Source organism: Pseudogymnoascus verrucosus, assembly GCF_001662655.1.
Source record: "Pseudogymnoascus verrucosus strain UAMH 10579 unplaced genomic scaffold scaffold_52, whole genome shotgun sequence".
In the NCBI taxonomy this organism is placed as follows: domain Eukaryota; kingdom Fungi; phylum Ascomycota; class Leotiomycetes; order Thelebolales; family Thelebolaceae; genus Pseudogymnoascus; species Pseudogymnoascus verrucosus.
Genome location: NW_017263703.1, coordinates 35,904 through 60,232, shown reverse-complemented (window position 1 = coordinate 60,232; position 24,329 = coordinate 35,904). Strand labels below are relative to the sequence as shown.

General features: G+C 54.2%; 5 protein-coding genes across 5 annotated transcripts; 2 read left to right on the top strand and 3 right to left on the bottom strand.

Moving 5' to 3' along the window:
* The first annotated feature begins 1,443 nt into the window (after positions 1 to 1,443).
* Positions 1,444 to 2,663, top strand: APT1 (adenine phosphoribosyltransferase). Its single transcript, XM_018278614.2, has 2 exons — positions 1,444 to 2,165; positions 2,287 to 2,663. Exons 1-2 carry the CDS (start codon positions 1,652 to 1,654, stop codon positions 2,436 to 2,438), a joined length of 666 nt encoding a protein of 221 aa, XP_018126911.1. The 5' UTR covers positions 1,444 to 1,651; the 3' UTR covers positions 2,439 to 2,663.
* A 968-nt stretch (positions 2,664 to 3,631) lies between these two features.
* On the top strand, positions 3,632 to 6,050 carry VE01_09197 (uncharacterized protein; the record flags this gene model as incomplete). The annotated part of the gene is made up of 4 exons (XM_018278613.2): positions 3,632 to 4,391; positions 4,472 to 4,686; positions 4,753 to 5,409; positions 5,465 to 6,050. The coding sequence occupies exons 1-4, from the start codon at positions 4,029 to 4,031 to the stop codon at positions 6,048 to 6,050; spliced, it is 1,821 nt and encodes a 606-aa protein (XP_018126910.1). The 5' UTR covers positions 3,632 to 4,028.
* Positions 6,051 to 8,704: 2,654 nt separating this feature from the next.
* On the bottom strand, positions 8,705 to 11,057 carry VE01_09196 (uncharacterized protein). Its single transcript, XM_059464040.1, has one exon. It carries the CDS (start codon positions 10,739 to 10,741, stop codon positions 9,536 to 9,538), a length of 1,206 nt encoding a protein of 401 aa, XP_059319387.1. The 5' UTR covers positions 10,742 to 11,057; the 3' UTR covers positions 8,705 to 9,535.
* Positions 11,058 to 13,928: 2,871 nt separating this feature from the next.
* VE01_09195 (uncharacterized protein) lies at positions 13,929 to 16,663 on the bottom strand. Its single transcript, XM_018278611.2, has 2 exons — positions 16,137 to 16,663; positions 13,929 to 16,025 (listed from the first exon to the last, which is right to left on the bottom strand). The coding sequence occupies exons 1-2, from the start codon at positions 16,359 to 16,361 to the stop codon at positions 14,019 to 14,021; spliced, it is 2,232 nt and encodes a 743-aa protein (XP_018126908.1). The 5' UTR covers positions 16,362 to 16,663; the 3' UTR covers positions 13,929 to 14,018.
* A 1,689-nt stretch (positions 16,664 to 18,352) lies between these two features.
* SIN3 (Transcriptional regulatory protein sin3) lies at positions 18,353 to 23,992 on the bottom strand. Its single transcript, XM_018278610.2, has 6 exons — positions 23,048 to 23,992; positions 22,757 to 22,857; positions 22,086 to 22,686; positions 21,602 to 22,036; positions 19,409 to 21,535; positions 18,353 to 19,358 (listed from the first exon to the last, which is right to left on the bottom strand). Exons 1-6 carry the CDS (start codon positions 23,678 to 23,680, stop codon positions 18,855 to 18,857), a joined length of 4,401 nt encoding a protein of 1,466 aa, XP_018126907.1. The 5' UTR covers positions 23,681 to 23,992; the 3' UTR covers positions 18,353 to 18,854.
* Positions 23,993 to 24,329: the final 337 nt, after the last annotated feature.

Below are 24,329 nucleotides of genomic sequence, written 5' to 3'. Positions count from 1 at the left end.
GATGTGAGAGGCTCGATGGGATGGATGGGCTTGGAGCTTGGAGGGTAGGAAGCTGGGCGAGAGTTCCAAGATGGGCTGGGCTGGGCTTGTTTGGGAGGTGTACATATTAGAGGGATATGGATATGGATATGGTATAGGATGGACGCGATAGATGATGGTATGCGTAAATCACGTAGCTTGCTTGATTATATGTATACTTCTCTTGGTTCTACATACGCTTGTCTTGATACCTGTCTTGATACCTGTCTTGATACCTGTCTTGATACCTGTCTTGATATCCTCTACCACACCTCCAGCCCCACCTCCCTGCTTCGGCCTACTCTGCGCTGCTGCGATAGATGCGGTACTTAGACATGCAGGGCTTGGACGCGCAGTAGCTCACCCGAACTTGGCCTGGTCGGGGCGAGAGCGAGGTAGGGAGAGGAAGGTGGGAAGGTGGTGGGTGATGGCGTTTTTGTGATACGTGCTGGGTGGAGGGGATTGTGTACTGGAGACTGGCCGGTGAGGGAGGTGAGATGTTGATGTGGTGGTGAGTGGCGGTGGTGGTGTTGCACTTATCTGTGAGACTTGATGGGGATGGAACTAGAGGGGATTTCATGTGAAATGGGTGCGAGGACCCGCCGAGGGGTATATTATACGTTACAGTATATATATAGAAATGCGGGTATGCGCGAATAGAGTAGAGTAGACATGGAAGAAAGGGGCGAGGGAGTATGACTCTGAGTATTCACGGATATGGATAAAGGCGAGGTCGGAGGAGTGATTTCTATTTCTATATATAAGATCTGCTGTATGTAGAGTAGGATACTTTCTGTATCAGAGGTGTGAGGTGTAAGGTGTGTTAGGGATAGAGAGAAGAAAATAGAGTAGAGAGGGTACCTACCTCCTTGTATCCCCTCTAACTATCGGACGTCTGACTGTATGTATACAGAGCAGACAGGGTACTTACGTTAGAGTACTCCTTCTACAGACAATATGTGATATATGACAGAACTTGTTTGCTTCCTAGTTAGATATACACACACACCAATATAAGTTATACGATGGTGGTTATACGATGGTTATACGATGGTTATACGAAAGTGCAGGAGAGTGTATAGGATAATTATATAAATATACATTTCGCCATACATACACCACCTTACCCTTACATACAAGACACGCCTTACATCTTACATACAAAACACGCCTTACATCACCGCGGCTTCCTCATTGCAGCTGCCTACAGTTACTCGAGTATAACCCCACTATCCATACATTTTCCTATTCCCTAGCACAGTACAATGCGGTAGAGTACATACATCTCCTTACAGGTGGGGGTTTATTATGGTGCGATAGGACGACGGGGTGAGTGTGCTAAGTATGTGCTATAGGGCGTAGTAATCTAGTAGGGAGGGGCAATAGAAAGGGACCTCCCACCACCCCACCACCCTCTTCCCACCCCTACACCCCTCTACCACCACGCTACGGCACAACGGCCGGAATTCCTTTTTTCATCCCACCTGAAAACTACCTCTACCCCCCCTCCCCTCCAACCACACCCTCTCCCCTCCACCGCCATCTCACACACCACACACACGCATCCCACGCACACAAAACCCCCCAACAAACCTCCCTTACCTCACCCTCCACCTCCCCTTCCTCTCCCACGATGCCCTCATCCCTCTCCACCACCACCGCCGCTGCAACAACCGTCGCCGCCGTCGAAACCCCCAACAATGCCGCGGGACGCCTCCCCCTCGCCGCCCCCGATGCCACCCGCGCCGCCGAACTCGCCAGTGCAAAGCTAACTCTGCACTCTGCGCTCCGCCATTTCCCCGACTTCCCAATCCCAGGCATCGACTTCGTTGATATCCTGCCGCTGTTCGCGACCGCCGCGCGCCAGGAGACCCTGCTCGCTGCTCTGGAGGCGGAGGTCCTGGTCGGCTTTGGGGGCGTGCCGGATGTGATTGTGGCGCTTGATGCGAGGGGGTTCTTGTTTGGGCCGGGACTGGCGCTGAGGTTGGGATGTGGGTTTGCGCCTGTGAGGAAGAGTGGGAAGATTCCGGGTCCGACGGTTGAGGTGGGGTTTAAGAAGGAGTATGGGGAGGATTTCTTTCAGATGCAGGGGGATGCTGTTGAGAAGGGACAGAAGGTGTTGGTGGTGGATGATATTATCGCTACTGGTATGTCTCATTTTTTTTTACTCATCTCTCATATGGGGGGTTTTTTTCCCAGGTCGGGAGCTGTCATCAGTTGTGAGGGATTGATCGAGAAAATGCAGTGTGCTGACTTTTTCACCCGCAGGCGGCTCCGCAAAGGCAGCTGGCGACCTCGTCGAGAAGCTCGGAGGTGAAGTCATGGGCTACCTCTTTATCCTCGAGCTCGACTTCCTTAAGGGCCGCGACCTGCTCAACGCCCCTGTGCGCACCCTTCTCGCGCAGGAGGAGAAGCAGTAGACGACATCCCATCTCACACACCCGATATTACACGACGAACTTTAAAACACAAATATACTCCGTCCGATCTTGCGCTGCGACGTATGTGATACAGATACCAAAAAAATTACAATACTTTTTCACAGCTCTAGACCTGTTCGAATGGGAGGCAAGGACTTTGTTGCATGGATTTTTGTTAGGGATTGAACAGATGGATGGGCGGATGGATGGATTAGACAGGGAGCGGCGATGCGGATTTCGGAAGATCAAGGATACAGAAACGGCGACGGACGGCGGGCTACTTCACCTCTCTTCTCTCTACACTCACCCCTCCACTCCGCCACTTGAAAGCTGGGCTACTTAATAATGTTATGTTTGAATCGCGGGGAAAAGAAGCCATGGTGCGGATCATTTCCATGGCGATGGATGGATTAGACAGGGAGCGGCTGGATGATCCCCCGGACTGAAACAGTGGACAAATATTGGGAGTTTCGTTAGGCATTACACAAAATCAGGCACACACTGTTCCCGGAAAACACACGAGCTCACAAATTGTCGTGTTTTGTTTCGTTGTTTTGTCATTTTGGTTCACAGTTACACCTCTCCCCCTCCTTCCCCAGAAGCACGTAAGTGAGTAGCTTCTATATGCGGCCAGCCCGCGCTGAGACACTGCACTTCCCCATCTCCCCGCGCGAATCACGCTTCTGCGGTGTTCGAGTAGCCTTATCCCTTCACCGACTTTGTAGAAGATGTGCGTATAGCGAACCCCGGATCGCGTCACAGATTCGCTTTAGTGGCGGTTTCTGGCTGCATTTTTTGTACGCCGCTCACTCACGACCTACCGATTCCTCTTTTTACATTGTGTTGGCTGAGCTGAGGCCCTATCGGGGTGAGGAGTAGTTCCCCCCGCCCGTTCTTGTCTCGTTCACTTCTTACGTTCCCCGCGGATTATGCCCACACACACACCACACTGTATGTATGTAGAGAGCTGCAAACAGCAAGAGGGCTGCATCAGACAGACAGCCACAATACGATATGATAAGCTCAGCTTTGAATTCCCTTATCAGTAAAAAAAAACCATAATTTTCGAATAAAAAAATTTATAAAAATTATTTTTTTAGCGCCGACCATTTTTCCAAGGTGGGGGTGATGATGGGATGCCAGAACGGGAAGTTCGGCCTCGGCTCGCTCCCGCAGGGGTGCGTACCCCTGTCCCCTTAGACATCAAATCATCATACCAAGACCCAAATCAGAAGCTATCCTATCTCAACCTACGATTGCGATCTCCGACCATCGCCCGAAACGGCTGCGTTTGCTACTGCTACGACTGCTGCTGCTGCACGACGAGACAACCACACGACACACGGAGGGTCACGATTACACTGCATAGGAGAGGATATGATAGGATAGTGCAGGCGGTACGACAGGATCGATCGATCGCGAGGTTGACAGGCGCGAGATTCGCTGGGGGGCGAGAGCACACGATATTTCACCCTGGACGACCAAACACACGCGATACCACCACCACCCACAACCACAACCACGACCACCACGACCACCACACCTCCTCCATACCAGCAGCACCCAGCACCCCTCCCCCACACCATGTAAATGCCCCCCCTCTTCTCCTTCAGCGAGGGCCGCGAGCCCGCCGGCCCAGACAGCACACCCCTCCTCGGCCGCTTCAGGGCCGTCCCCGGTCCCAGTCTGGGGAAGAAAAAGAGTAAAGGGGAGTTCTTTGGGAGTGTGGGGTATGGGTCGTTGTTTCGGTCGAGGAGCGAGGAGGAGGGTGTTGGAAGGGGGGATGGGGGGAGGGGTGATGGGGGACGGGGGGGTGCGGAGGGCGATGGGGGGTGGAAACTTTGGGAGGGGGTGAGGGATGTTTGGGTGCAGCCGAAGGGGGAGGTTGTGGGATGGGTGTTGGGGTGGTGGATTGCGAGGTGGGTTGTTGTGGTGGGGTTGCCGGCGGGGATTGTGAGTTTGCCTTCTTCCTGGATTGGGGTGGTGGTGGCGGAATGGTTGGAGTGAAGTGAAGCTGACGATGATTTGTTTAGGCTGTGGCGTGGTGTGCGATTCCGTTTCCGCAGTATGCGTTGCCGGGAAATGGAGGGGAGGAGGATGGAGATGCAGATGGACATCGGGTGCCGGGCCATGGACAGGCGAGGGTGCTGGTTAATTTCTGGTTCTTCCTGTTTGTGTATTATGGGTTCTATAACTTCACGGCCTTGATGTGGATCACAAAGGTGTTTAACATCTACAGTCTAAACTGGTACGCCCCCTTACCCCTTACCCCTTACCCCCTATCAAAGAACTTCCACTAACCCCCTACCCCCAGGTGGCCCCAATCCCTCGGCTTCCCCCTAACCGTCTCCACCATCGCCGCCCTCTCCATCGCCGCCCCCATCCCACTCTACTACATCCCCACCGCCCGCGCCTACCTCCACTACAACACCGTCTGGATCCTCTGGACCTTCATCACAATGGCCATGCCCGTCGCCGTGGCCTTCGCCATCCTCACCTCCCACGAGCGCCACCTCTCCCTCCGCAACTCTCTCTCCGACACCCAGCGCCTCTTCACCACCTCCTGGTGGGCCGGGGACGTCGAATCCGACACCCTCGCTAGACGGGACCGGCGGCGTCCCCAGGCGCTGCTTGCGAATTTCGATCCGGATGCGCCGCTGGCGATTGATAATGCGGAGGCGATGCCGCCGAGGGCGGGGTTAGGGATGAGGAAGTTGTGGATCCCGGCGAGTTTTGTGAGGTTTATGTGGTTTTGTGCTACATTGTCTATTGCGCTGTTGGCGTATGTGTTGGGGGAGACGTATGCCGAGATTTATTTGCGGACGCTGCCGCATGACAGTATGGAGACGATTGTGTATGTGTATAGTTGGGTTGTTACGATTCACCTACTTGACGGGCTGACAGGGTGGATACTCGGAAGCGACGACGGGGAACGCGTGAGTAGCTACCCCTTGGGATGGGTATTCAAACTGTATGTCCCCCTATCCATATCAACCAAACAAACCCCAACTAACCAACTCATCTAGCTACTTCTCCCTAACCTACCAAACCTACGTGCGCGCCCTATACGCGCGCCTCCGCTCCCCCCAACAATTCATGCTCCTCCAACTCCTCAGCTCCACAACCCTCATCATCATCCATCCCCTCACCATGTCCAGCACCTACCACTCCCTCCTCGGCCTCCTGCGCCTAAACACGCAATCCTACACCACCTACGCGCGCTTCTGCCGTCGGACCCTGTTCATCCGGTCCCTCGCCGAGAACGCCAGCATGGCGGCCTTCCTGGGCCAGATCCTCGTCCTGCACTACGGCGCTAATAGAGACGCGTACCCGTACTTCGCGTTTGATGGCGCGGAGGGCGGGGATGCGGAGGGTCTGTACGATTTTGATCGTACGCTGTGGCTGGCGGCGGTGACGTGGGGGTGTGAGATTGTGGCGGCGTGGGTGGTGAGGAGGGTGGTGAAAGGGTTGTTTGGGAAGGAGGTTGCGGGGGAGGGGTGGAGGGATTTGAGGAGGTGGCCGGAGTTGTTGCCGACTAGTGCGGTGGTTATGGTGCATGTTTTGCAGAATATGTTGTTTGGGATTATTAGGATTAGGTTTAAGGAGCCTTAGTTGGGCGGGGGGGAAGCGTTGGGGATGGAGGGAGAGGGGAGATGTGGAGGGAGAGGACGGAGGATGTCGAGGGGGATGCGGGCCGCGGGATGGGGAATATCATCGATGGACGATTTGGACTGTGGGTCCGACGGGAACTAAGACGGGATGAAGCTTTAACGGGGAGCAAACCCGTAATGGTGGACTCGGGGACTTGGAAAGGAGGAGAAAACCCGAGCTGGAGGAAATCAATTGAGGGGGGAAGCTAAGAATGAAGAAAGACTAGCAAGGCAGCAAATGCAGCAAGGGGCGGGGAATCCTTCAAGGGACGAAACCAAGCAAGGGAAGAAAACCAAGGATTGAGGAATTCAGCAAGGAGCGAGACGGGGAAAATTCAACACGGGAACGGACGAAGTAAGGGAAGAAGCTAGCATGAGGAGTGGAATTCAGCAAGGGGAGAGGGGGGATAATCAGCACGGGAAGTGAAGAAGTAAGGGAGGAAACTAGCCAGGGGGAAGGGAAACTAGGGACTGAGGAATTCAGCTAAGGGAGGGGAGGTGGTCCATCAATATGCGGGGGGGAGACGGGGTCCATCGACGGAAGGGGGATTCAGTAATGGCGGGAGGTAAAGGCGGGGATATGGCGGAAAGGAGGATCCCCCGACGGCGGAGCGATTTGTGTTTTTCTTTTCGGCGGAGACTTATATACCCCTGACAGTACATACATTTTCCCTTTTCCTGTTTCCATTCCATACACACATCCAGCATAGCACAGCAAAGCGCGCATTAGAAATCAATCTTAGAAATTTACAACCCCATCCAGCCCAACAGTCCGACGACCGCAAAACCGGGTCGCAGGGTGCATGCGGGGTTGGTTCCGATAATGGGGCATTAGGACCGATGTTTTTCTCGAACGGAGAGTTTAATCCTTTAGTCCTTTAATCAGCAAGCAATAAGAACCCTAATTCCCAAAACTAATCGGGCACCAACACCCGTTCCTAGGTCCCCCTTCCCTATCAATCCAAGCTCCGAGCTTATCAATCCGGAGCAGAATACACCCCCCCCCGCCACCAATCTTCCCAAAACCAAATCCCCATGTTCGGGAACTCCGCAGACTAGACGGTGACGTTTTGCCCCTGCATCTGAACTGACGAACGGGACCGTTTCTAATGCCAATACTACCTACTGCCCTACCCTGCGCAACTAGAAATCGGCTGCTGTACCGTTGAAGAATATACCCCGTCCCTTGTAACTAGAAATCGGCAGCTGTACCGTTGAAGAGTATATCCCGTCCCATGTCCGTCGCATCACATTAGCTTCCTCCTACTAGTGTTGTAGATGTGGTGTAGGAAGAAGGGGGGAGGAAGGTAAGAAGGAAGGAAGGAAAGAAGGAAGGAAGGAAGGAAAGAAGGAAGGAAGGAAGGAAGGAAGGCGGGTTCAACCACGAGGTAGGGCATGGACATGGACATATCAACCTACTACGTAGCTCGCACCAGGCACCCGTAGATCAACGATCGACACACCCCGATATCTGGCCGTCCCGCCACTGTCAGCGTGCGGGCAGCTATCTCCCCCCTCTCCCCTCCGCGCGCCTGCCATCGTAACGCTGCCGCCTATCTGCCTCCCTACAAACCCCTCACAACCCCCTCTTCATCCAACCTGTTTTCACCGACAACCCCCAAATCTGCCTCGCAATCTGCCACCACAAACGGTCGCATCTCCGGCCGCGTCGTTTGGGGGCCAAACCCCCTCATCGGCTCTTCCGAACGGATTTTCCGCTTTTGGCTTGCTTTTCCCGACAAGGGAGGGGGAGCGGGGAGGGGCACGCACGCACGCCAGGCACCCGGTTCCTCGACAGGGGTGTGCGTTTACGGCGAGAATGATGTAGCTGTGTAGCTGTAAGTGGATCGGAGATACGCCCTAACGTCCGCCAGCGCGCAGCGCACACACCCTACGTGTCCCAGGCGATTGAGACGGAAGCCGCAAATTAGCAGATTCTACTCCACCGACTGCGTGGTTGCATAACCGATGTTGAAATTTCGCAACCTTGCCCCCATGCGGCGCAGGGTACCAGGACCGGCGCACGCTCCGTAAGCGTACCCTACTTACCGCACTCTATGCGCAGGACAGAGTGTGGTGCAGCGCGGCGGGCGGGCGGTGCTCGGATCAGGCGGCGCATTCGGGTCCGAGTGCGTGGTGCGGCGGCTAAAGGTCGCCCGGGGGACGCTACGGCGTGGCTGCTGCGGTGTGCTGTGCTGTGCCACATTTGATCTCCGACGGCGGGCGGGCGGTGCTGGAGCTACAGGGGGCGGAGGTAGGTGCTTAGCAACCATTGACGCTGTAATGGGTTGTCATCGGTGGAGCAGCACCCCGGAAGGTTAGCTGAGGGAAGGTAGGCGTAGAAGGCTAGAACGGGGCCCTGCCGCCGGGGAACGGGGGGGTGTGCAGGCCGGGGGCCGGCTTTTTTAGGGCATGAGGTGTGTAGGGATAGGGAGTTGTGTACGGGAAGTGGTTTACAGTGTGGAGTAGAGGAGAGGAGGGAGTTGAAAAAGATTCTTGGTTCATTAGGTGTAAAATAGATACAGAAGAAGTGAAGTAAATGCGCTGGAAATAAATCAAATGAGTGTTTGGTTTCACACTGCCGCCCAACCTGTCCCCCCCCCCAACTCCCCTCCCGTCCGTCCCTCAGTCGTCTTCCCGTTTGGTATTGCTCAACTCCAATGCTCGGCCTCTGTATCGAGGCGCGCCCCCTATCGTCCCTAATGTCTCTCTTCTGATGATGCGCACGTACTTGCTTGCTGACACCGCTGAAAAGCACGAAATGTAAATGCCGTTGTATGGCCTCTTGTGAATCTCTATTGCCGTCGCCGTTGCTGTTATCTGGTAATCTCAGTCTTTGCTCTGAGGATGTCTTTGTGTTCGTCGTCGTGCCAATTGTCTCTTGTAGTCACCCCGCCTTGATGCCGTCTTGAGTGAAGGGGTGTAGTTCTTCTTATTGTTGCCCGCCCATGCCCCAGTGTTGCTGCTGCTCCTGTTGCTGTTGCCCAAGCTGCATCCGCTTTGATAAAAGTTGCTGTTGCTGTTGCTGCCGCAGGAGTTGTAGTTGATTGTTTGCATCCACCTGGATATTCTTGTAGTTCTCCACTCTCACATCCGCGCTCTGCTCTCTACTACTCTTCCCCTCCGGCGTCACCCTCTGCCTCTGCTGCTGCGGGTGTTGCTGTTGATGATGATGGCCCTGCCTAGCCATCCCATACTCCTGCACCCCAATATTCACATAGCTATTATGCCTCCCCACCTCACTATACGCCTCCGGATCCGGACTCAGCTCCAGCGGCGCCTCATCCAGCTCCTCCGGGTTCAACTCCGCATACTTCTGCTGACAAGCCCTCGCCGACCACTTGACCTCACAGTCATACTTCATCATCCCATTCGCGACACTCTCCCACTTCGACTTCTCAAACTCGGCCTTGGAGCGGGTCAGGGCGTTGATCTGATGGTATTTCGTTAGTTCACGTAGACCTGGAAGTCGTCGTCGTGGCCCCAAGCAACGACATCCTCAGAGTGTTGAGCGGCACTCACGTCCTTAGCAGACCACACGCGCAGCCTCTCGTTGAGCCTCGAGTAGCGCATCTGCAGCGCCGGGATGCGGAACTCTTTGCCCGTGTGCGCTTTGAATTCCTCCACCGTCGTCTTCCAGTCGGGCTTGGGCTCGCGGTCTTTGCGGAGGTGGATCAGGAATTCTTCTTCCTCGGTCATCACGGGCTGGGGGGACTGGGTGTTGCCCGCCAATGGCTTGAAGCGGGATTGGCTTCCGTGGAACTCAACGGCTGATGCGTCGCTTGAGGGCATTCGATGGGGTTGGTTGAAGACAGGAGTCATTGGGTCGGATTGCTTCCGGCGCTTCTGGGATGACAGTGACAGCGGAGGAGACTCGCGCTTTATGGGCGGGTTGAAGTGGTTTGGGGACTGCTCGTGCTGCTGCAGAGGTCGGCTGTGGTATGGCATCCCGTGGTGCTGTTGCTCAGTCTTGATGGGGGAATCGTGAGAGCGCTTGCTTGGACGGAGTTGTCCTGGAGTAGGAGCAATGAGGATGGGAGCGTTGTTTTGGCCGAGCGGGATGCTGTGGTGCATTGAAGGCGTGCTCGCACTGCTGAGCTGGGATGCTGAGTGGACGTTGGAGGGTAGGGATGGTGTCGGAGATGCTACCTGGGCACCGGAGACGCCGAAGGAGCCAAAGTACGGAGTTGGAGGGCAGGGGATTTGAGGAGAGTCAAACATGTTGTAAGTAGGGAAGCCGAGTCCGTGGTCTCCGTTTAAACTCTGGGGAACTTGGAGAGACAATGTCGAGTCTTTGGCATTTGATTTCATGCGGTTGTTGTTCTGGTTGTGGCTGAAGATTGCACGATTGTCCCGCATGGGATAGTTCATTTGGGACTGTTCGCGGCCCCAGTGGATAGTAGAGGAGGCAGGCTTGGACGCGAGGACGGGAGAGTCTGCGCCGAGCGATACGGGTGTTGTTAAAGTCGAGTCGTAGATGAGTGGTAGGTTGAAAGATGAGACCTGGTCGTACTGTGAGTACAGTATGCCCAAACCGTCGCGACCCTGAGAGTGATAGAGATCACATACTGCGCTTTGCGGGGTGAATCCCTCGTAGTTTGGTATGCGCTCATATTGAGAGGGGTATAATGGATCACCCATGGCAACAAACATGAGTTGAGGTTATTGGTCTAAAGATCTGAGAAGAATATGATCTGTCGAGTAGATTCTTGGTGGTTGGAGGAAGTTTTTGGAGTGATTTTGCGACTTGCCAGCACCGTGAAGATAGCAGTAGCATATGACGCATATGTGTGGGACGGAAAGTATATATCATAAGATGCAATGATTCGAGATATAGTACTAGAGGGCAATCCACACAGGCACATTTAAGAATTCTGCCTGACGAAACACTGGATAAGAAGAATATCAAGGAGGAAGCCTCGCCAGGTGTGGCGATGGCCACGACTTTGACGGAGTGAAGAAACGATTGCCTATGATTTCGGACGGACTGTAGGGCACAGCACTACTGAGCCTCGGCCGCTGGTTAACTAGCCAAATGTGGCAGGGAGTACAGCACCATTCTGTTTGCCGGGTCGCTTTGGAATCGACCTCCATGGGTGCGGTTGGGGTGGATGGATGAATTTTTGCATTGATTAAGCGCCCTGGTCATACAGTGCAGGAGGGGGGTTGAGTGACAGGAAAAGGCAACCAGGAATTAGTGCCAAGGAGCCGAAAAGAGATCAGTCGGGGGGGTAGGGAATAGGTTAGGTTAGGGGGGGGGGTTGTAGGGAAGGGGGGGGGAGTTAGGAGTGGGATGGGGGGGGATCTCATCGACAATCTGCACAAGAGAAAAGACGGGGCGATTTGTCGAGTCGATCGCCTGTTTGACGACAGGGAGACAAGTGGGAATAGTGGGAGTGGACTAGGGAGGAAGTAGTGGGAGGAAAGACTCCAGAACATGCACCCTTCTGCAGACGTTTAAGCGCTCGGGACACGGTTTCAGGGCCGCTGGAGCGACTTAGCATCACATGTTCGCCCCTGCCTGCAGGAGTTGCGGAGTGACAAGTAGAAATAAAATAAGCCGATCTCCGGCAAGAAATTTTGCATACGATAGGATAGGAATAGATACATAGGACAAAAGAAAGGTTGGGGGGGGGAAGGGAGGGAGGGGCCGCGGATAAATGCCGCGATCAGAGCGTAGTAGAGTGGTAGGCGTAGCGTGGCATAGTAAGGATAGATAGAGGTCGGTTAGAGTAGGCAGAGCTGAGTAGAGTAGAGTAGAGTGTAGGCAGAGCAGAGTAGAGTAGTGCAGTATGGCAGAATAGAATATTGTAGAAAGCAGGGAATAGTTAGGGGGGGTATGGGAGAGTATGGGAAGTATGAAATGGTATGAAAGTTGTCAATAGGGAAGGGACATACGACAAGCATTAGACAAGGGGGTGTGGAGCGAAGTAACAAACTAACGCCACGAACATGGGGCCCCGGGTGTCGTCTCCAGACTGTCGGGATTGATCGATGGAGCACGTCGGACCAATTGTGAATCATTCTCAAACGCATCCACACAGGCTGTGCTCTGGGAGTCGACCACCACCCTTTCCCCCCATCCCCGATCCCCCCCCCTTTCCTGCGAAGTATAGTAAATACGGTAAGGACAATACGGTATGGGGGGGGGTGTGGACGGGGAGACGCGGGAGGGACGGTCCTCCCTTCTCCCCTCAGTCAGCTCATGATCGCCCCCAAAGCGAAGTGTGCCACAGACAACCAACCGCACACAGAAAAGCAGCAGATCTCACAGCACAGCGGCTTGACCCGGCCGTTGCAGCCAACAACAGGCGCAAATAATCGATCGGTCATGCTGTGTGTTGCAGCAGCAGCAGCAGTGACCCCCTCCCCATGTTGGACCCCTTCTTTTCTTGTGCCCTGTTTTGGCCATAGCCGTAAAGCAAAGGGGGGAACGAGGGGAGGTAGCAGAACAAAGAGACAGGGAGTCAGGGTGTGCGGATGGAAAAAAGCCTCGCGGCCATGGGGGGGGGGGGTGGACTTAAGCGCGCGGGCGTAAATTGTATATTGTATATGGGCCCCATTGTATATTGTTTGTTGTATGTATTGTGTGACGAGCTGGCCAAAAGGTCACGGAACGGCACAGCACACATCACATCACATCGGTGGACATCATCGAGATTTAGCAAATGGCAAGGCGACGTTGTGAAGGCTACTTGCGGAGGCCAACCCCTAAATTGTCATAGTTGGTAGTATGTTTGCTAGGGGGTCAGGGGTCCTCATTAGCGATGGTCATGGCTTGGATGCTAGCGGCCTTTAGTGGATTTAGTCGCTAATCTTGGCCGACGTGGTGGATGTATCGACGAAGACACTAGTGAATGAAGCTCCTCCGACGTCTCCGTTCCTTCCTTGTATAATGTGCAAACGAGATATGATGTACACATACGCGATGTACAAAAAAGACACGACTAGGGCGCGGACGGGGCGCAAACGGGGCTGTCGCTGGCTGTCACTGTCTGTCAGAAGGTAGCATCGCAACGTAAACGAAAAGGTCGCTTGCCGGCTGCAGCCCAGCGCTTCGAAAGCCCTTCTTACTCGTACCAACACACAACCAACACATGGGACGGCGCCTTCAGGCGGCACTTGCATATACTCGACCAACCATTTCACCTGCCACCCGACGTCGTACATGCCACTACGCGTTTCTCCCGCCCCAAGACCGCCTGCGTTGGGTCGTACGGTGTCGTCCGAAATGGGTGTCATCCGCCGTTGACGCAGCGGGCGTGCAGCGCTGTTGGATGGGATGGGGTCTTATGTAGAGTACCACCGACGGACGGGAGGGCGATCAAGGTTGCAGAAAGTAAGTAATAGAGTAGTAGGTATAGGTGGAGGTAGGTGAGGTAGGGTAGGTGGGGTTGGGAGCTGTGCGTGCCCGCATAAGCTTGGAAGGGGGACAGTGGTGGTTGAATAACAAAAGACGGCTGCCTGAAATATGATTGATATGGAAGGGGGTCCTTGTTCGGACGTGAAATGCGCTCATGCACCTATTTGTCTAGTTCACCCAATGACACCAGCGGGGCTGCATACTTGTCCGCATATCTTGCGTCGGTGAGCAAACATTCCAGTTTTATTTAAAGAAAAGAGAGAAAGATATGCGACAGGAAGGCAACGACGTCCGAGACCCTTCCATTCTGCGCCTTCCCCCGGCTGAAACCTCAAATTAACTCCAAGTACTCCCAGTGAACAAAGGGAGAGCATGTTGCCCATAGCCTATTAAGCGTATTTGTCATTTGTCGCAAGCATTTAATTCCCCATGGCCTTGCTTTCCCATCCCTCCCCCGTTTCACGCCCCCATCCCCCCCTCCCGCACGCCGATTTGAGCACACCGTTTTTTGTGAAAAAAATACAACATCATACCGCATTTGTCATTTACGACCGAGCTGCGCCCTACTCAGCTCATTCCTTGAGTCTCCAATCCTTGCACCGCTGCATATGAATAAGGGAAGTCGACCAATCCATCCAGCATCCAATTCAGCGGATCGAAGACCTCATAATTACTCTCCCCATAGCCACTCATTCCCCCGAGCCCAGATAAAGAAGTCGCCATATGATTCGGCAGGCCCTGGTGCAGTGTATGTGGAGGGGGGGCTAGGGTGCTGTCGAGGGGAGTGGATGATGCCCGAGAATCTTCGGCAGATTCGGGGTTTGTCGGGTTTTTCAAGGCGGCTGCATCCCAGTCTCGGTTAGCATCAAGCCAGGAGGAAGAAGTCGTGCCGGCCGATTGACGAGGTATCCGCAAGGACGTACCTTCGATGCTCCCGCGGCCCTGAGCTTGATATTCTTCGCGCCAGCGCCAGATCGTATCATATACCAAGCTCATGCTGTGACGGCACCTTACTTTCAGCTGCATTGATCCATCCAGCTCACTACTGCCGTGCTCCGTCCTCTTCTCCGCCCGCAGCCCGTTCCACATCTGCGCCATCAGTTCGGCAAGTCGCCACAGAAGATCGTTGTTGGTGACACTCATACTACGAATGGCCTGGATCGTCTTGTGGAACAGCAGCCTCCCTCGGTCGAAATCGATTTCCGCCGAGAAGAAGCTGCTCAAGAGCTTCAGCAGCGCAAACCCGGCAGCTACAATCATTTGGGACATATAGTTTGTACCATACTGAAGGATGTTGCCCGAGTGTGTGCCCGAAGGTGTCTCGAGGCTGAATACCGTCGTAAGAAACCCCGTCGTCGCCCGCCATAATCCAAGTAGATCATCCATGTAATTCGGGGTAGATCGAGAATCGAAGAACGCGGCTAGTCGTAAATGCAGGCCAGCAGCTTTGAGAAATACGGTTATAAATGGGGAGAGATTTTGGTCTGAAAGAATAGATGCCTCTAAATCGGCATACTCACGCCTGAAGATGCGCGTCAGCATCGCCCGGAGCTCATCTCCGGAAACACCTTGGGGATCGCTGGCGTTGCTGAACATCTCCTTGGACACCTTGTCTGTGAATCGTTCAATTCGTAGCCTCGCCTCCAGCTCTGCCGATAGCTGGAATGGCCCCGCATCGCCGGGTCGGATCGCTAGAGTCCAGTCGTATAGTGTCGTTGCCGGCTGGCCATACCCTGTGCCAATAGTCTGCGAGACAATATTGCAAACTGCCCACGTAGTCACTCGGTCATGTAACTCGTCCTTGTTGAATTCGACAGAGACTCGAGAGAAGTCTTGTGCATGGCTGGGCCTATGAAGCCCGATGCCTGTGGCAGCCTTCATCAATACTCCGCTGAGTATGTGGGTCGGGTCTGTAGCTGTTGTGCTTGTAGGTAATGACCATGTGCAGAGCAGGCACAGTGCCTTGATGGCGTAGTGGCTGCCAGGAACGCCACCAATGGTTGTCCAGAGTAACCTTGAGAGAGGGCCAGCTAGCGACGTGAGGAGGTTATCCATTACATTGGTACGCCGAGCCGAGACCGAGATGATGGCCCAGAAGAGAAGCGGGCATTGTGTGAAGTATTGCTCTGGCGGTTGCGAGGGGTTGAGAAACGGAAGAAATGGATGGTAGAAAGTGAAGTAGTCGCTGAAGAGCTGATTGACTTGATCTTCCGTCAAGCGTACATCTTCCAGCTGGTGCGCTACTCGAGGTATATTGTAGGTGCCGCTTTGTTTTAGGTGGAGGAGCGACGATACCGCCTCATCAGAGTTGCGCAGGAACGACGAATTGTTCATCGAGTTGCTGTACATGCCGTTACCCATAGGGCTTTCGATATCCTCCTCTTCCTCGACCGCATATCCCTGTGCTTGCGCCCGTTGCAGACTCCGTCGCAATGACTCAATTTGCTTTTCCATCTCGGCATGTTTACTGCGCTTCCCCACACGCTTGAAGTTTGACTCGATCTTGCATTCCAGCTTCAATCGCATGCACCTCGAGCAGGTGGTAAAAGGATCCTGGACGACATCGCATCGTAACTAGAACAATCGCATTAGCCAATCGAACCCTCATCCGAGACATTGTTGAAGAATGCCCGCCCGACGTCGCCATTGCGACGGGGCTCTCTCGGTTTTTTTGACTCATCGCACCTTCTGTTGACGACACTCATTGCAAGCCCTTTTCACGCCGGGCTGTCGCCTCCTCTCGGCCTCATCCTCTTCATTCTCCGCGATATCAACGCTCCCGGGACTGCTCTCGAAGCCCGCGCCGCTGCGTTTCCGTTTTGCATTGGCGGTGCCGTTGCGAATAGAGGTTGGCGAAGAGGCTCCGCCGTGACCACCGCCAATCACCCCCACGCCGCCTTGAGCGTCCATGCAGTAAAACACGCGCGATGGCGCGTGGTTTCCTAAATAATTAAAAAATGTCTCCGATATGGCCCGGTATCGGTTCACGTTAGGGGTCCGGTGTCGCTCTCAGGGAGGATAATTACAGTAGTAAAAATCGGGGTCTTGAATATGGCGGGGTGTGGTGTATGGTTGGGCGGTGCAGACTGGACATTTGACTGGCGAAATTGACTTGCGACTCTTTTGGTTGCTTATCGCTATTCAGTATGCGGAAGGCAGTTAGCAGCTAGGCTAAGTTGCTTGGTGCAGTAGTTTTTGGGAGCTACGACTTTAGCACGCCAGTGGGTAGGAGTACGGGGTCCACAGCCAAGATTAGTATGGACAAGGAAGTATAGGTACCGAAATCAACGACTCGCGGATGCTCATCACTGGACCGCCAGCGAGCCGACGACAGCAAATTCACTCACGCCTCCAATATACCCGTCAAACCATACCGCACTACCATCGAAACTACCACCAATACTACCACCGAGGGTATGAGGGCACGAGGGTAAACAACCAGCGGATATTCACCGACACGATTTTCATATCCAGCAAACCGCAGACAGAATATACGCCCGCAGACGGAATATCCACGTACAAAGAGCGCTACACAAACATCACCAACACAGTATCACAAAAAGGCACAACCGCTGCTACACGAACCACATGCCCCAGTCACCAGCATCCTCACAAACCATATCCCAGTCACCACCATCACACCATCCCCTCCCTCACAAACATGTCCACCACCACCTCCCAACCCCCTCACCAGCTCATCCCTAAGCGCCCCCTCCTCCCCCCAAAGACACCACCAGCCACACACAAATCCTACACCATCCCCCTCCCCTCCCGGCTCGAGCTCCAACCCAGTACAACCAGCACTACCACCAGCACCACCACCACCCCTCGTAAGTACCTCCCCCCCCCCCCTCCCCAACAACCCTCTAACCCCCTCCCCAAGCAACCACCTTCCACGCCGCCCACCCCCCCCAACCCTTCCTCGACCCCTCCCTCCTCCCCAAGCGCCGCGCAGCAGCCCTAGAAGCGCAAGCCGCCCAGGAACGCCTCTCTAGAGCCGGTGGTGCTGGGGTGTGAACTAAGAGCACCAACACCAAGTAGCTAGCTAGCGACCGAGCAAGCAAGCGCCGTGCAGGAGGGAGGTCTCAGATCAATCGCCGCCCAGGACGCCGTGCAGCGGACCGATGAGGTTCCTCCCCTGTTTTTGGATTTGTCCGGATGTTGGTGGTGGTGGTGGTGGTGGTGCCAACTGATGGAAGCGCCGTGCAGCGGGACCGACGCGATGCCCTGGTTGATGGATGGGTGGGTGTTGGGGCTAATGGCGGGGAAGCGCCGTGCATTCGCCACTCACATGATCGTGCCCCGGTGAGAACGTTGGAGTTGGATTTGATGGAAGCGCTGTGCAGATGTTGACGAGGGTGTATGTTGGCACTTCCAAGCCCCGTTGAGGCCGTTGATGGTGGGGGCTGGGGATAACGTCGCGAAGCGCTGTGCGTCAGATCAGAAGATCGTAGAGTCTGGAGCCGGGGTCAGGATGAAAGGCCGAGGGGGCCGCTGTGTAGTTATGACGAGGGTGTTGCCACTCATCGCAGCCACTATGAGGGTGTTGGGGGTGGCTAACTTCGTGGAAACGCTGTGGAGCATGTCGTAGAGCCTTGAGGGCCGGGGTGGGAAGGCCTCAGATGATGAGGTTGTCGTCACCCTCCAGCCACATCGAAGACGTTGGGGCTGTGGCTAATATCACGGAAGCGCCGTGCATCAGATCGTGAGGCCTCACGAAGGGCAGGGGCAGGAAGTAAGACCTTCTAGAAGAACTATACAGGAGAAAGCCTGACGGGCCGGGCTAAACAGGACCAGAGCGGCCATTAATCCAACCTCCTCGAGATACTGAGCTCAGGGTCACAAGGGAAAATTATCACATGATTAGAGTAGAATACAGACACACAGTCATGAATCGAAACCTCCTCAATTCCTGTGAAAACTATCTGATACTATGTAGAGAGCAAAAGAGAAAAAGGCACCGCAACTCGTAGTCTAAACAAACAGTAGCTCTCCTTATTAAGCAGCAAAAACCAAAACCAAAAAGTAGCCGACAACAACAAAACCATTCGTGTGAAGGAAGAAGCGAGTTAACAAAAACTGTTAGAAAGAGAAAAAAACGCCTCGTCCTGATTCTTTGGAGACACCACCGTCCGTCCGTACCCAGAAACACATGGGAAGCGCCAGTAGTTTGTTCAAACCCTCGATGCCTCAAGGTGGGAAAAGAGGCTTGACGCAGTCCGATCGATGTCTTCCCCATTCTGCCTTTTGGCCTCCCTCAAGTATACAAATAAGCCTCCGTACAGCCAGCCCATCGTATATCATCCCAACCCGCATAAAAGAATCCGCAAACGCCTTATGAAGCTTACACAGATCCACGAAAACCCAATAAATAGACCAACTCGAACCCCTAGCTCCGCTCGCTCACTCCGCAGCAGCCGGGCCCTCACTAATCCACTTCTTAAAGTCCTCATTCGTCTTCTGCACCTCCTGCTGGCTCTTATTCTCCATCCACCTACTATTCATCTCAAACTTCTCCCTAAACCTCTGATTGCGCTTCTCCGTCGTCTGCCGCGCCGCGACCTCATCCTGCACGCCATCAGAGTACACGAACCACTCCGACGTGCCCGTCTTGTAGGTGAGGCGGTACGTGTTGACGCAGATGCGGAGAGTCAGGTCTTCGGCCCAGAGGAGGGGCTTGCGCGATTGAGAGAGCAGGCCGGAGTCGGAGTCGGTTTCGTGGGGGGAGAGGTTGCGGGTGAGGACGGAGCGGCGGATGCGGTCGAGGGGGACGCCCTCGGTGGGCTCGATGCGCACGAAGGAGGAGGTGTAGTATTTCCAGCGGTCTTTGCGCTCCATGTCAGTGAGGTCGAAGGTGGATTCGTCTTTGGTGATGAGTTGGGTTGTGGCCTGGCGGCGTTTGGGGGACTGTAGGGGGTTAGCTTGTAACTAGAAAATAGTCTTAGGATGCTACTTACGTATCTGATTAGGTACATGTCAGCATCTCCGACGATCTTCTCAACCTTCTTGCGGAGGTCAATCTCCTGGTTGAAAGTCGTCTCGTCTTTGGTGCGGTTGGTCAAGAAGCTGTTGATGATCAATGGCGTCTTCTCCTTGCTATCGGTTGAAGAACAAGTAGTAGCGTATCGGCAAATGTTCTTCAGAAGATCACTGATCGTGTACAGCGCCCATCCCCTCTGGAGGTAATAGGTACGAAGGAAGTCCTGGTATTTGACCTCCTCAACGTCACCAAGTACAAACTCCTCCATAACCATAAGAGCCCGATTGTAGTAAGTCTCAGAAGAATCCTGAGAAAACCAATCATTGCGCTCCTCAAGCAGGCCAATCTCCTTCGCGGGCTTAGGAGCCTTGATGCGGCGCACCTCCTCCGCGACAGCCGCCTCACCATCCTTGAGAGCCTTCAAGCGACGATACAGCACCTCGAAGATGCTGAAGAACTGGAAGATAGTCTGGTTGGCATACAAGCTGTACCACTCGCGATAGAACGGCTGATCAGCCTTCAACTCGAAATCAGACGCCTCAAGCGGTGCGCCTTGGAGTGCCGCGGCACTCGGGGGACGGCCTAGCCAGCGCTCATTCTGGGCCTCGCCGGAACCAGACTCATCCATAGGGTCTCCAGCAGTTTCCTCATCCTCGGCAATCGACCCAGTGTCAGGAGTCGACTCCTTGCTTCCGGAGGCAATGCTGCTCTCCTTCTGGCCACGGCCCCTGGTGCCGTTTCTGCCGCGCTCGAGAACGCCGCGTAGAAGGTTGTGGTCCGTCTTGCCATTTGCGCGGCGGCTGCTGCGGCCGTTGGACAGTTCCGCGGGGGTCGTGTCCTCCATTTCCTCATCTGGTGAGACTCTCGAGATATCCTTGACGCGGTCACGAACGGTGTCAACAGAGATGCCAAAGAAAGTAGGAACGAAATCTTCCAAGAAATCCGCGATCCTATCTCTTTCAGCAGGACTATGCTGGTTTGCGTTCATGACGTAGAGAATCGCAAACCGGACAACATCGATGATTACATCGTCGTCATCCAGAGTGTACAGGAACTGATAGCGCGGGACATTGGATGTCAGGCTTCGTTGGCGCTTCTGCTCTTCATGCTTGTTGCGGATAAGCTCTGTCATGGCTCTGGGTGCCAGGAGCTTCTTGTCGGCTCCCTTCACGGAAATCCCCATGTGGTCGAGACTCTTGAGGTACATCGCCTGGGTCTGGACGTGCCAAACCTTGTCCCACTCACGCTGCGTGAATCTCCACTCCTCATCCTTCTGCTTGAGACGAGCAAGGACAACTGGAACAACTGCGATCGGATCCTTGAACAAGTCTGCAGCAACCTCGTTGCCCTTCTCAGTCCCGTAAATCTTCTTGAAGATTCTCTTGTAGATAGACTGACTCTGGCCACCAAATCCAGATGGCATCCTGAAAGTAGGCATCTCATGTGCCTGAAGGTTGAGGATCTGGTGAGCAATAGGCTCAAGTAGTTGGATGACCTTGGCATTTGCTTCAATGTTGAAGTCGTAATCGTGTCGCTCCTCCTCAATTCTGTGGAGGCCTTCTTCGAAGTGATTCTTGCGATGAGCGACAAATCCAGAATCTTCAGACGCCCAAGTTGGATGGGATGCCCAGTCATCGTTGAGAACAGAGTAGCACATCTCATCACGACCGCTGCATGCCTTAAGGCGCTCCCGTTTGGGGAGCAGACGATAGCTAGGCCCTAGGCCACGGCAGTTGCTCAAAGAGACCTTCCCAGTTGGAGCTCTGGGGCGGTTCTCAATAACCTCCTCAGGTCCGCTATAGTTGACAAAGCGTTTGAAGAAGTCCATCAACTCAGCATTCTGGCCAATGAAGTTGCTGACCTTGTGCACGAGCACGTTCTTGTCAATGAGGTCTTGTGAAAAGAGGTTGCAGAGTTTCAAGAACTCAGCAAAGATCTGTTTGTTGCTCAGATACTTCTTCACCTTATCGAAGAAGGCCACCTCAGATTGTTGCGTAGCAATCGACATGAGTGGCGACATGGGCTGGGGTTTTTGAGGAGTAAGTGTTGGAGAGACAGCAGGTGCACCTTCAACCATTCTTGTACCATGCGAGGTCTTCATCCTCTGTGGGTGGAGTTTTGTTAGTTATAAAGCTTAAGCGGGCAGTGAATTCGCTAGGATACAACTTACTTTGTTTGCACTCCCTGCTTGCCCAATAGACGCCCGGCTAGCGGCTGCGTCTCCCAGAGCACCCATCGGGACCGGCGCTGGTGCATTCGGCGGACGTGGCCGCTTCTTACCCTCTTTGCTGGTGCTTGGAGGCAAGAAATTCCCGACGGGAGGTAACTTCTGTTCCCCACGGGCAACATGAAGAGGCTGTGGTGCCTGCGATACTCCAGCAAGACCAATGGCTGCAGCGTCCTCGGCAGCCTTCGCAGCAGCAGCCTTAGCCTGGGCAGCAGACTCAGGCAAGAACTGCTTGAAGTCCTCTAGAAGGTCAGGCGCAGTGCCGAACAATGTAGTGACTTGAGCATAGACGTCCTGGATTGGCTTCGACTCCCGCTGATATGTCTGTAAAATCTCAAGGAATTGCTTATAGATCTCTGGCTTATCTTGGAAGCGGTTCTGTACACTATTAATAACTTTTTTTGAATGACACTGGGCAGCTACAAACCTTTATCTTGTTCACATAGCTTATTGCGTGGTTGAATTCGACAGGACCACGCTTCTCAACACCAGGTTGCTGGGCTGCAGCTCCGTTCATGCCGGCACCTTGGGCAGTTGGCGTAGGAGTCAACGCGTTCCTCGCGACAGGGTGGCCGGTGGCGGTTGCAATGGCACTCTGAAGCTGAGATACACCCCGCTGTTCTTGCTGATGAGCATTCACAGCCGCCTGTTGTGATTCGTACACGGCGTTCGGCGCCTGGGCTTGGGCATACGGTGGCACGCCGTTGCGAGCTTGTGGGCTGAACACAGCTTCAGGACTCTCGATGGAGTGTTGTGGTTGTTGCCAGTTATTGCCATTTCCTCTTTGTGCTGGGTAGTATCCGCCGTTGGCACCGGCCTGGGGCCCATCAGGAAGGGCACGGCCAGCTCCAGTGATGGACTGGACGGTTGTCCCCATGGGTGTCGTTACACGGATGGTATTTGGGTCGTTGCCAGCGCCGCATTCAATTCGGTACCCCGGTGGCAGGAAAGTATTGAATCCTTGGATAAGGTTCGGATGCCCTGCAAACAGATCCGATACTCGGTTGATGACGCCAGGAGTGTCGATACTGTTTTCCATGATGTTAGCTATGAAATGGAGGCCGAGGGGGCATTGGTGGGGTTGGCGAGAAGACCTACGCTTGGCTCTTAAAATCTTTCATGATATCGAGAAACCTATTGTATACATCCGGCTGGTCGACGAACTGAACCTTGACTTGATCAAGGTAACTTAACGCGTCCTGAAGAATATAATGTCAGTGTCTTCTGCAGTAATGATGGCGATTGTTGCCCCATGAAGCGGGACAGTGTCTGGGCGATCGGAGTCATGACGAAAGGCCACCATGTAGCCACTACAGCTCCACGCAAACGCCAAAACGCGATAGACTTCGGAACTGGTAATTGTCGCTGTTTGCAACAAAGGAAACTCACATTTAAAATCGGCTGCTGTCCCTGTCCCAACGCCGGGGCACCCTGTGCAGGATGCGCAGCTCCACCAGGGCCACCAAACGGCATCTGCTGCATCGAGCGAGCAGCAGCTTCAGGCTGGAGGGGACCTCCAAACCCAGGCGCAGCGGCCTGATTGACTCCGATAGGAGCCGCCTGCCCAACGACGTGATTTATGATATTTGGTCCAAAGATCTGATGTTGCTGCTGGGCCGCGGGATTCTGCTGCTGATTGTGCGGCTGGATTGATCGGTTTGCCTCGGCGTGCAAAGGACCGCCGAACGCATTCCCAGGACCCGTCGGCGCACCCAATGGACCAGGCTGAGATGAGCCGTTATGGTTGGCGAGAAGCCCACCAGGACTGTGGATGGCGCCGGCGAGACGCGATGCGACCGGCTGATGGATTGGGATCGTGCCGGTGTTGTTCTGGTGTTGAGGCACCGATTGGTATTGTTGTTGTTGTTGATCCCGACGATGTCTTTCGCGGTCCTCGTGGTCGCGACGCTGCGCCATCTCCTCTTGTTGCCTCATGATATGCTGCTGCTCGCGCAGATGCTGTTCTTCGAGCTCCCGCTCGCGATCGAGCCCCGAGGGGGGTTGTGGTGGTTGGTTGTTCATGTCAGCGAATGTTGAGCATGAGCAGTTGATAACTTATAGAGGGTCGGAAGAGATACTGCCGACGCAATATAAGAGACACTGAAGTGTTCTCCCTGAGTGAATCAGCGGCTCACTGTTGCGTCAGGAGAGCTGATTTTTGTATCGTGAATGCTGAGCCGAAGAGACTACTTCGCAGCGATCGATCGGAGGTGCCTGAGCAAACCCGGTAAAAGATCTAAGATATGCCGATGGCGCTCATGCAGCGAGAACCATGGCCTTAAAGGAGTCTGTTGTATGATGATTCTTTTGAAGCTTGAGTTCCCGGTGAGGGTTGTCTCTTGAGTAGGGAGATCTCAAACCCGCTGGCCAGCGGAAAATACCGCTCTTAGCGTGGTGCAAGTCGTGCAAACCGCAGCCTCCCCGGAGAGTACCTGTGACGCAAATACACGTTGAGGGTCTCTGAGAACCGTAAATCAGTGCTTTGGACTCTGGGTACAGTTTATTATAGCAGAGTTTATGTCTTAATCATACAAATAATTTACAGAGAGATGTCGACGCGGCTGTTTTCCTTCCCTACCCTATTTCCGAATAGTCTGCCCTGACGCTGGGGAAGAGAGTTTCGCAGCCTCGCGGGCGGAGACTAAGCGAGCCGAAACGTCGTCATACTCTT

Excerpts from the sequence above, each read along its gene's own strand:
- VE01_09196 (XM_059464040.1), bottom strand. The coding sequence starts at position 10,741 with ATGTTTGTTGCCATGGGTGATCCATTATACCCCTCTCAATATGAGCGC.
- VE01_09195 (XM_018278611.2), bottom strand. The coding sequence starts at position 16,361 with ATGGACGCTCAAGGCGGCGTGGGGGTGATTGGCGGTGGTCACGGCGGA. Across the intron at positions 16,026-16,136 it reads ATGAGTGTCGTCAACAGAAG|TTACGATGCGATGTCGTCCA; the intron begins GTGCGATGAGTC and ends CGATTGTTCTAG.
- SIN3 (XM_018278610.2), bottom strand. The coding sequence starts at position 23,680 with ATGAACAACCAACCACCACAACCCCCCTCGGGGCTCGATCGCGAGCGG. Across the intron at positions 22,687-22,756 it reads AAAGATTTTAAGAGCCAAGC|TATCGACACTCCTGGCGTCA; the intron begins GTAGGTCTTCTC and ends CATGGAAAACAG. Across the intron at positions 21,536-21,601 it reads AAGCAGGGAGTGCAAACAAA|AGGATGAAGACCTCGCATGG; the intron begins GTAAGTTGTATC and ends CTCCACCCACAG.
- APT1 (XM_018278614.2), top strand. The coding sequence starts at position 1,652 with ATGCCCTCATCCCTCTCCACCACCACCGCCGCTGCAACAACCGTCGCC. Across the intron at positions 2,166-2,286 it reads GGATGATATTATCGCTACTG|GCGGCTCCGCAAAGGCAGCT; the intron begins GTATGTCTCATT and ends TTTCACCCGCAG.